Below are 12,066 nucleotides of genomic sequence, written 5' to 3'. Positions count from 1 at the left end.
GCCTTGCAACAATAAACGCTGAATGCCTCTTTGGTTTTGTAGAGTTCAAAGGGGAAAGACTTGTAAAACTGTGCCACTACAACTTCAGATCCTCTGCCCCAAACAAACTCCTGCTGAGCTGGCCCCTAGGAGACAGCCTTCAGTGGATGCTCTTGAATAGTCAGGATTCTACACTGGGTTCCAATCAATGTCCTGCACCATACTGCCCAGGTTTACTCTAAATCCTATTAAAGGTGGGCAACTTACTTTTGATAAGAGGGTACAGTATGCAAGTAGCCTTACTGAAAATAAATTGGGCTTCCCTGTGTTTGATTTTTTGTCAGTTGTCCCCCTGCATTTTAAACCAGCAGCTAAGAACAGCAAGTTCCCTCCCTAAAAAAAAGACTGGGTGACAAGAGCCATTGCCTTGCCAGTCTCCCCTCTGGGGTGGCCCATGGGCTACCTGGGGCCAGGGAGGCTTTCTCTGCTCGACGCTATTTAACATCGGGTACCGAGCAAGGGACCGGGAGGGAGCCAGCCAAAGCCTCTCGAGATACAGGCCCACGGGCTCGTTCGCAGAATGGCGCCCGACGAGCGAGCTCCTGACTCCCGGGGCTGTCCCTCAGGGCAGAGGCAGAGGGCAGAGGGCTCCTCCGCGCTACTCACCCAGGCAGGGAGCTGCTGCAGGGCGATTCCTTGGCTGATGGCTTGCTTCTCATCCTCCACCAGCCCGAAGGCTGCCAGCAGCCGGGAACGCTTCTCTCGCCGGTTCCTTCGCCACCACATCCACAAGAGCAAGCCGATCAGCACCCAGATGGTACTGAGCCCCAGGTAGCCGGCCACGTAGACCGGAGCAAGGCACAGCAACGCCCGGACCGCGAAGGAACTGAGCTCACGGAGCACCGGAGGAAGGGGTTTCGCTTCGGACCGCGAAAGTTGTTCTTCACTCGGCTCCGTTTTAGCGGCACTCGAGTCAGCACAGTCCGCCTGCCGCGGCGGCGCTGCCGCCGCCGACTGCATGACAGGTACAGCCAGGCGAATCCACGAAGTACGACGCCGCTCCTCTCCGGCGGGCGGGCGGGCGGGCGCTCAGTACCTCAACGCGGCTCCTTCGGTCAGCCCGGGGCGCTCCAAGCGCTCCACAGAGAGCATCCGTGGCGCTACTGCTGTTGCTGCGGCGGCGGCTGCCGTCGCCGCCCATTGACTCTCCTCCTCATCCCCCCTCGGGGCCGCCCCGGCAAGGCAAAGGGAGGTTCCGCTCAGGTGCGCCGCTGATTTCTCGGCCCTGCCTTTTTCCCGTTCTCCCGGCGGCCGGGCCAGGCAGGTGGGAGAGAATGCCATGCCGCTGCTCTCTGCTGCCCTCCAGAGTGTCTCGCGGAAGCGCAAAGGCGGACCCGGCCGCTGCCACACTACGCTCAGTGCTTCCTGATGGCTTCCTATGGCTTCCCCGTAAAGCCTGTCCGTGATATCTTGGGGCAGCGATGGCTAGATGGCTCTCTGTATCACGAGAGTGGATGTTGCTACCAAAGACGCTTTGGGGCCGGTACAGCAGTTTATTGGAGTTCTTGGTGCTCTCTGAGCTTGCTCTCCCTGCACGGATGAAGTTGCCTAGCTGGGTAACACAAAATGCGCAAGCAAACAACCAAGGTATCCATGAGCTTCCAAAGTTGTCTTTCCAGCAAGACTTGTCCTGGGCCAGCAAGTTGAGATGGGACACAAGATCACCCCCAAGCCACATTTTCTGGATGAATGTCAGTTCAGGCTGTCTTGACAGCATAGCTTCTGCCTCTGGTTATTCCAAAGGACCTTTCCCTGCTATTGAGCCTTCCAGATCTTTCTGGGCAGGTTCTGTTCCTGAGTCAGTTGGAAACCTGCAGCCACAACATTGTAAGAGCATTTTATTATTGACTACATGCAGGCATTATAAACTCCTACAACAGCATGTGTTACATATTTACACAAAGTGCTAAGCTGAAACAAGATTGGTTTAGTTGCAGCCTAGCATGCTGTCTGAAACTCAGGCACAGAATTTAAATACATGATGAAGCTCACTTAGTGACCTTGAGTCATTTGTTCTTTTTTGTAGAGCAGAATCTTCACACAGTTAGTTCCTAGTTAAATCCAGTAAAGGTAAAATTTCCTTCAAACTGAGTTTAATTCTTGGTGACCTCATGAACCTGTCTATGGAATTGGTGGGATTGTAGAAGTGACAGGCCATTCCTATCTTCTGGGATGTTTTATGGCCATCAGTCTGGCCTAAAGCCTGGGAACTTCCTGATACTACAAGTACTAATGGGGCCCAACCCCATTTACCTTCCTAGAAGAATCTGAGGATCTATGTTTCTGGATTATAATCTTAACAAAGGTTAATTTAACGTAAATTTCTTCACCCAAATTTTCCTGATTTCCATGACACACTGTATCATACTATAGTCATACAAATTGTGGTGAAAGGTCCCCTGTGCAAGCACCGAGTCATGTCTGACCCTTTGGAGGGACGCCACTTTCGCAATGTTTTCTCGGCAGAGTATAGAGTGGGGTGGTTTGAGTCGACCTGAGCCAGCTACCCGAGAATCCAGCTTCTGCTGGGATCGAACTTGGGTCTTGGGGAGTTTTGGTTGCAATACTGCCACCTACCACTCTGTGCCACATGAGGCTCAGTCATACAAATTAGGCTTGTATAATTTATTAGGCTAAAATGTGGTTGGCTGGTTGTGGTTCAGTGTATCATGCAAATACAGCTGTAGTATTATGAACTACCGAGGGATCCAAAAGAACAAGGTAAAGGTAAAGGTAAAGGTTTCCCTTGACGTAAAGTCCAGTCGTGTCCAACTCTAGGGGGCGGTGCTCATCTCCGTTTCTAAGCCTTGGAGCCGGCGTTGTCCCTAAGGACCCGTCCGTGGTCATGTGGCCGGCATGACTCACGGAACGCCGTTACCTTCCCGCCGAAGCGGTACCAATTAATCTACTCACATTTGCATGTTTTCGAACTGCTTGGTGTGCAGGAGCTGGGACGAGCAACGGGAGCTCACCCCGCCGCGCGGTTTCGAACCGCTGACCTTCCGATCGGCAGCTCAGCGGTTTAACCCGCAGCGCCACCGCGTCCCCAAAGAACAAAGAGGGTTATATTTCTTCAATTGTTCTTAGAAGTTTGATGATCAGGTAAAGATTCCCTTAACATAAGGCTCAACTCTACCATTGTGACTACATGGACACATGTATGCAATTTTCTTGGCAACAGAAAACCACAGTATGAATGTGGTTTGTCATTGCCTTATTCTGTTTTTTGTTTGTTTGTTTGTTTGTTTGGGTTTCCAATGTAATCTTCTGCCCAGGATTTTATGATGGTCTCCAATCCAAGTACTAACTAGATTTGACCTTGTTTAGTTTTTTGGAGATTAGCCAAGGTGAGCTGAGTAGTGATAAATAATTTCTATTACAAACTCAGACCTAAACTTGGGAAGATATGGATTTAGAAAACTAATTTCATTCAAGTTTGCTTCGACATAAAACTGCAGATTGAATGCTATTTCCCTGAACATCTGTCTTCACACATGTAATAAATAAACTCAACATAGGAATCTTGCCCATGTTCCAGTCATTTGTCTGTACATACTTCTGAAAAAGTGTGGAAACTTCAGTGTTGGGTAAAGCCAGAGTACAGACCATATCTACATTGCAAGAAAACTAGCTTTCATATACTACAATGTTGTTCTATAGGATTTGACAGCAAAATATGTAACTGTTGGTTCCCTTGTGCAGAGAGGGATGGGAGGATTTTATTTTGGAACAACATGCTAAATCTTGTGTATTTTATTAGTTTGCTCCCAATGCTATCTGGTGCTTAGGTGTAAAAGTGCAAGGGAAGATAGATTAACAGTCACTATTTGCTTTATGTAGCCATCTCATAATTGTAGACTATAAGGGAGATGTAGGGTGCATTAACTTAATTCTATCTTATCTATCTATCTATCTATCTATCTATCTTTTAAATATGCTACTACATATTTACTATTTCTGCAGCAATGTGTATTAGATACAATAAAAGAAAAGGTACACTTAATTTACACAGCCAGGTGAACAAACTGGTGAAACTGGAATACCTGCATTTTATCATGTTAGATTGTTCCATGCATACCATAATGAGGACAGTTTACATACTTTTAATGATGCTATAGGGCAAATGGCTTTTGGATTGACTTGTGTTTATACCTTTCTAAAGAGAGCCAGCATACATATATACATATCCCTTATGCTATTCCCTTCTGGGGTAGACAAAGTTATTCAGAGTGCAGAAAAAAAGTAAGAAACTAATTAAAAAACTGTAAGCCAAATAAATGAAAGGCATGAGATAAGGAATAAAATAGGAAACATACCTAAAAGTGTTTTACAGCAACACTGTTCACAATACCATTCCTACTTTTTCTTGCTTCTACCACATTCTTCTACCACTCCATATATTGCCTTTTATTCTTTAACCTTCTTGCTTTTCATCCTTTTAAGGATCTCACCAACTCTATCTACCCTTGATTTTCTTGGTCTTTCCCTTCTTCTCAACCAGAACCATTTGCAGAGAGAGTCAAATAAAGCAAGATGGCAGTCACAGCATCATGATCAAAGATCCATCTCTTTTGTATGTGTGTGCATGTGTGTGCAATATTGGACCATGTACAAAAGGGGCAAGACTTTAGTCGCAACATGAAACCTCCATCTTGCCCACTTTGACCCCTCTCTGCCCCCCCCCCCAGTGGATGCTGCTTCTTTCAACCCATTCACTCTTCTTCGTACCTTTGTTTCACAACACAATCCTCTCTATATGACCAAACCACCTCAACCTCTTGCACTGGTCATGCATGTTTGTATTCCATCCATTCATTCAGCACCTGTTCATTCCTGACTTTATCTCTTGTTTTAGCACACATACTTCTTAAGCAGCCAATTCTCAGTGCATTCAATTACATTTCCCCTGGCTTACCTAATGTTCAATTCCATGTAGCAAAGTGGGCAGAAGCATGCTCTTATTCCCAGTCATGTCTGCAGCTTTTGAGAGACATTATTTCCTTGCAACAGACAATGTATGACCTATTAGCTTTCTACTGGCCTCTACGTATCTTCACTTGTTTCCATCTATTTCCACATCTTTATTAAATATTCTACCATGGTACACAACTTCATCTTCTTGCTTTCTTTTTGCCATTTTTGTGTAACTTGCAGTCAGTCATTCCATTTTCCCTGTCAAACACAGCTACCTTGGTATTTGATACATTAATTTTCAAACTCATACTTCTCATGGTGGTGGTATCATACAAGCTAGCTAATATTCACTGCAAATCTTTGAGTTCCCAGCCAACCAACCAAGTGTTGTCTTCCTACAAAAGTAAACATGCACTGAAGTCCTTAGCAAACACACCTGTAACATCCCCACATGCAGTTCTTATACATTTATTTATAAATAACCAATGGATTAAACTATCAAGGACACATCACACACTTTTTTCTTACCCCCTGTTCAACATTGAACTATTAGCTAAGCTTTGTATTATTCTCCCGCACATTTCACTTCCATCATACGCAACTTTTATCTCATTCAATAACTAGAATTCAGCTTCATATTTGCACACAAATTTCATAATGAAAGCTCATTTTGATTAATCATTCATTTTTTAAAACCAATTAACGTACAAAAGCTCTCTCACACTCAGACATTTCTCAGTGACCTGCTAAAAAGCAAAAATCTGATCTGTACATCCCCTGCCTGAAATAAAGCCACAGGGCAATTCCCACATTTTCTTCTTGTCACTCATGGTAGCCTTTCAGTCTGATATCTGCCAAACTACCTCTAAGGAGTATTTAACCAATTTATCCCCTGTAACTTTTGCATTCACCTTTGCTTCCTTTTCCTTTGTACAGGGGAACAATAATGGCATTCTCCAATCACCAGGTATGCATGTTGTCTTCCCACGTTAAATAAATTGCATAGCCATTCCATAGGCAAACCACATCCACATGTTAACATTTAACACTGCTTGGGTTGTACTTGTTCATTGGTTGTGGTGGCTTTAGTCTTTTTTTTGCTATTGCTATTGTAGTTTTGTCTTCTTTGCCCTCCTTTCAGCAGTATCTGCCTTATATCTGCTCTGGTGAGTTTCTGGATCCTCTTGTTGAGATTGGGTGATGGCGATAGCATCCACAGAGAGGCACCATTGATTATAACCCCATGATGGGCATATCCACCTTTACCATTTAAACTGCTCTTGCCTTGGGCTTATGCCAGCTTGTTTCTAAGAGGCTCAAGTGAATCCTGTTGGACTGCGTCACTTTGGCAGCAGTTTGTAAGGTTTTTCTAGACTGACCATGTCCTCCCATTGAACAACTGCTCTTCTGCCGTCTCAACTGTCTGGTCCAGAAAAACAAGTGGCAATCACTTTTCTCCCTAGAGTTTCCTTTCTAGGGTTTCCTAGAGGGAGAATGAGATACACATACACACACACAAAATTAAGTTGAATTTATATATACCAAGTTAAAAGCATCAAAATGCACATACCCCGAGATACAAGAAGCAGCTTAACAACATCCTTTCTGTTGCATTCTAATATTTCCCACTATCATTAATGTTGTAACAGCACAATGGCTACACTCTAGCCTTAAAAGTAGACGGCTGGCTTGAAACCCTGTAGAATTTTTTTCCCACTCCTATTCTTTTCCTGAGCTTCCTTCTTTCCTCTGAGCTTTTTAAATAAAAGTTTTTAAATATCAGTGGTGCACTGCTTCCCTGTATTTCCAGGCACTGAGGTCGAAGAGTTTCACCCCCAACTCCCCAATAGTTTGTTGGAGGGGTTTGCTCAAAGGCCTCTTCTTCCTTGTGGAGTACTGCAAGGTTTGATGCTTCCACCTACTCGTTAATTGGTTCGGGGTGGGCACTGCCACCTTAGGCAAGGCTGAAGATGCTGTCCAAGTCTTTACCCTGTGTCCGGAGGCTCTTCGGGCCTGGGGGGGGGGGGGGGATGAAACAGACTAAAGCTGAACTCAGGCAAGATGGAGTGTTCTTGTTGATTCACCGAGGTTCTCCATCAGCCCAAGTGTGGTCTTTTGCAGGAAAGGTACAACATCTGAAGGATCAGGTCTATGATTTGGGGATGGTTCTGGACTGGATTGTGCTGCTGGATGGAGAGGTGAAGGCCAATCAACTTGTCTGACTTGTGATTTCCAGGAGAAAGTGCAAGAGATTCCCCACTTTTATGAGGTGAACGGGGCCAAGGTCTGGAGAATCTTTTTTTTTAATAGTGGGACCTGGATTATGGGAGGACTTTCCCTTAAAAATCAGGTTAGCCCCATCTTTGCTAACTGCAAGTTGTTGAAAACAAAACAGAGCTCTTCTGGAGAGCATTTGGAGAGTAAACATCATGCTGTCTGTGTGTTGTTAGAACGTTATTGCTGCTATATTTTTTTTTAATGTTTTAAATTAAATACATTTTTGCTATGGACATTTTAATTTTTATGCATGCCATCTGATTTAACCAGCAGGAATCCTTGCAGATTATGGCAGTATAAACACTTCATAAACACTTCATAAATAAATAAATGTGTGTGATTATGTTTTAAAATCACCAATACATTGCTGCCTCTGGTAACACAAATTCCATACTGCAATTATCCACTTGTGAACAAGTATTTCTTTCTGCCTGTTCTGATTTATTTCCAATCTAGTTAACTAACATAAATGTTTAATCTTAGAATTATGATTGCACCAGCTATTATTTATACAATTTAAGCTTTCTCAATCTTATATACATCTTAATTCAGTTCTTAGATACACATTTTTAGAAAAAAACCAGGTGCACAAATAGGATGTGCCACCTGACATAACAACTATTTTAATATGAGTCAACTTGAAGATATGAAAGTCAGTTGTCTAGTTTCTGAAGAATGATGCAGGAACAAATAAAGCTTGAATGTTCAACAGGTTCAGTTAAAGAACAGAGTGTGCTTTTTATTATATTTATATTGTAACAACTGTGTAGAACAATAAGAGATGGTGGTACGATAAAACTAAATATCAAACCAAAGTAGATTTAAAACCTTTGCTCAAATGGAGTCTACAAATCCCAAATTAAAAACATTTTTTTAAATGCAGGAAGAAAAATAGCAAATCAGTGCTTGGTAAGCATCCCTGAGAGAAGGGATTTTAAAAATGACATACCCCACCACTCAAAAAAACTCACTCTGGGGCTGTTACCCTCCTTACAGTATTTCTTAACAGATCTTAACATCCAGCAGATTTGTACAGGAGCATAGGCCATACATGATTTCAAAGGTACAAACTAACACTCTGAATTTTGCTCCAAAAAAGGATTACCCACTTTTGTAGTTAAGGCTGGTGTCTTAAAGGTGGTGTCACAGTCACAGTTAATCATTTATTCGCCTTTTGTGCACCAGCTGACGATTTGTACTTGTTTTCCAAAGCAGCCCCACTAAAGTCACACTGAGCCATAAATCACAAGTTCTCTGAAGAGTTTTTGGCCTTAAGCCTCATTTTCTGTGGACTTGTTTTCACTTCCTCATACTTTAGCCTACCCCACCAGCCTTTTGGTTGCTCACTGGATGATTGGTTTAGTTAACATTTAAATAATTTATACTCCAACTTCAGAAAGAAAGATTCCCAGCATGGCAGCTTATAGGCATCCTAGAAAGGGATAACACAAAAGGAAAAAAGCAGAGTGGAAAACAAGAAAGCAGCCGTTGGGTGATGCGTGGGGGAGAGGCAAGGCCTGATAGAGCTGGCTGACTGCTCAGGATGGATAATAGAGCTTATTTCCCTTCCCAGCCTTTACTGGTGGAGCAGCTGTGAGATTCTGTACTCAAGACACTGTTGGTGTTCAGTGGCAACTTAGTACATTAACCCGCTCAGCGTTTATCTTCCACAGGTGTGGCTGATCTTCAGCCTGCAAGATGACAAAGCGCCTTCAGTTACTTCTTTGTTATCTTTTAAAAGGCTTAAATCAAAGCAGCTTGCCAGCATCTAACCAAAGAGCATATGATGAAGTTTGAGTGTCTTGTGGTAGAGCAGGGGCAAACAAATTTTTTCAGCTTGGGGCCTCACTTCCTTTAAAAAGTTATTTCAGCTGACAAGGGCTACAGAGCTACATGGAAGGTGGTATGTTTGTCAAAACAATTAAAGTGGTGTTGCACCATTGTGACACAAGCTCCACCCCTTTCATCCATGCATGTGATGTCACAATGCACATATAGAAGGGTACAGTTTGCATCCTGAGGGTGCAAAACTTTTGTCCTTTGTCCCCACCCTTTCCAGACACCTCTTGTGTAAACTGGTTTGTCTTTACCTTCTGGGATGTTTGGATGCCTAGTCTAACCTACAGCCTTTGGATTTCCTGGAGGTGTTTTATCAAAGTACTAACCAAATCTGCCCCAACTTTTTAAAGATCAGTCACGTTTATACATTGGTGGCAATTTCTGTGAGTAGCAATCATTTCACAGAAAATGCTGCTGCTTGATTTTGATGATCTCCCTCTCTTCTCTTGGTTTGCACATACTAGCCATGCTTTATATAATCATACTTTATTGAATAAACTACAGGTAAATGGATTCCCATAAACCATGGTTACAAATCATAAGGCCAAACTTACAGAGCATGCTTATAATGATATGTGGGAATGACATTGGGAGACAGGGGGAAGAGCTGCAGCCAGGGCAACAGTTGAATAAGAGGCAGCTGAGCCCTCAGTAGGAATTAGGGTGTGCCAAACATCTCAGAAGGGACCCTCCCTAGTTTCTTGGGCTGTAAAGGTGATGGGGGAGAAATGTGCTTTCAGACTTGTAAGATTCTGTTAATATAACCTTACAATAAAGTAGGGCTAGTTCTTCTGGGTGTGCTTCTTGTCTGGACTACCTTGCAAGGCTGACAATGCTCTACCAAATCCACAATGTACAATATGGTAGCTTAGTATGTTGAAAAAAATCCAGTTCCTGCTTAGCATCTTTAGATGATCTAGAGTCCGCAGTGGGAGGCAGAAGTAGGGAAGTCTGTTGTGCACACTCATGTGCATTCAATTACATCCAGGTTTTTTTTTATTTAAATGGAAACTACAGCCTGTATCTTCATTTTGCAGACTGAAAAAAAATTCAGTCAAGTAGCATACGCAGCCAACAGTCAATTACAGTTCCCGATCCAATACCCTCCAGATGCACTTAAAAGGCAACCCCCAGAATGGATAAACTAGCTGTGACTTTGGGCAGCTGAGGTTCCAATACATTAGGGACACATCAGGATGATGAGAGGACTAAGTGATGGCCAGTGAAAATATGCCTTTAGGGCCAACGTTTGATGGAATTTGTAGCAACGGCTTCAGAAGCTTCAAAATAATTTGTACACTTTGAACAGCTGATCACTGCCCTAATAAATCTGTAATATTTCAGTTGGAGAAACCCAAAACCTTCTAGCCAGAGTGCCAGGCAAACAGTTTGCTTCAATTCTAGAACAGTGAACAGAGCCTGGTTATTTCTTTTGAAAGAGGGAATGCTGCTTAGCAGTCAGAGATGGCAAAGCTACAAAGCCACAGTAAAAGGGAGTCAAACCCTTAAGACAAGTTAAACCAGTAACTGTAAAATGCCAATTACAGTTAGTATGAATCTAAACCATTCCCCATTAATAACACACTATCAGTCAATTATCCTAAGTGGCTGGCTGGCGGGCGGTTCTGTTGCAGCTATGGGTGAAACAGGCACAACGACGCTACAGGCTGGAGCATCTTACTGGGAATACATAGTCTCAGATTGTGGAATGGCTTTGGCTATTCAGGCTGAGTCTTGTAGAAGCTTTTTCAGACTGGAAGTCTACCTGGATAACAAGAGAGCTCTTAATGTGCTCTCTCATTTGGGTCTCTTGGCTCTTCCTGGTACTGTGTGACTACCTGCTATTTGGCTCTAGAACAGGAAGGTCTTTGCAGCATTGTGAAAAGGAAGATGGGATGCGGCTCCACGTATTTCTGGTTGGGAGGGTGTTCCATAGCACGTTTGCCACTACTGAGATGACCTGCTCTCTAGCCTGTGCTATCTGTGCCTCTGGAGGACAGGGCTTCTTTCTATCTTGAGGACTCAGTGTCTTCCAAATAACAAAGGGAACAAAGGCAGGAGAACAGAAAGACTCATTTCCTCCTTGACAGCAACCCAAAGCATGGCCACGTGCATGGCCACAATGAGAAACAAGATGGGCTTGGCCTGATCCAGCAAGGCTATTCTTATGCGCTAGCTTCAGCTGCTAGGAGAACATTGTTTCCAGTAAATGGAAGGATTATTTTTTATTCATACACACAAACACACACACACACACATTGTGTGTGTGTATACCGTGTATATATATATATATAGTGTGTGTGTGTGTATTTGTGTAGGTATGCGTATGTATAGTTTATATACACGCACACATACACAGGGTGAACCAAAAGTCAGGCCGCATAAACAATGTATTACATAAATTATATTAAATGTTTGAATTGATTGCCATTTGTTTCCAAACACTTCCTACTTGTTTGACGTAAGACTTTGGCAAGATGGCAACTTCAGAAAATAGCTAACACCTGTCAGTGGAAAACTGCAACTATATCACCATGAGCAGATTTAAAAGAATACTTTCATAAATGTTTATGTATTCTGCACCCACTGAAGTGCTCTTCAGAGAAAGTAAAAATTAAGCAATGTGCACAGATACGAATGCAGGTCTGAATCTTACATTTACAGCTTTAGAGTATATTCATTTGCATTCATTTAAAATAGGCTTTAAATCTATTTTTCTTACTCAAGTCAGTTTTTTTGCTTTTCTTCTTTCCCTATAATCCTGAAATTTAAGAAGTTAGCAACACATTTCACCCTAATTATGATGTAATTCTGACATTAGAGAATACAATGCTTTTCTACGAATGTCAAACATATAAAAATCATCGTTTTCCAGATTTTTAGGACATTAATAAACACCACAAATCAGTCCCTTGTAACACAATTTCAGATGTCAGTGAAAGCCATGATTCAGTATGTTAATATGTATACATTATCCTTTGCCAAGTGAAGCAGATG

General features: G+C 42.9%; 1 protein-coding gene across 1 annotated transcript in view; it reads right to left on the bottom strand.

Moving 5' to 3' along the window:
- The window catches only part of ESYT3 (extended synaptotagmin 3), a 45,430-nt gene extending 44,278 nt beyond the window's left edge, over nucleotides 1–1,152 (bottom strand). Inside the window, exon 1 of the mRNA XM_063288734.1 lies at nucleotides 646–1,152. Coding sequence (XP_063144804.1) covers nucleotides 646–999 — 354 coding nt within the window. The 5' untranslated portion in view covers nucleotides 1,000–1,152. The remainder of the gene's footprint in view (nucleotides 1–645) is intronic.
- Between the last annotated feature and the right edge of the window lie 10,914 nt (nucleotides 1,153–12,066).

This window comes from Candoia aspera, chromosome 1 (assembly GCF_035149785.1).
Source record: "Candoia aspera isolate rCanAsp1 chromosome 1, rCanAsp1.hap2, whole genome shotgun sequence".
Taxonomy (NCBI): Eukaryota; Metazoa; Chordata; class Lepidosauria; order Squamata; family Boidae; genus Candoia; species Candoia aspera.
Note: the sequence above shows the minus strand (reverse complement) of the source record. Positions and strands in the feature narration are given on the sequence as shown.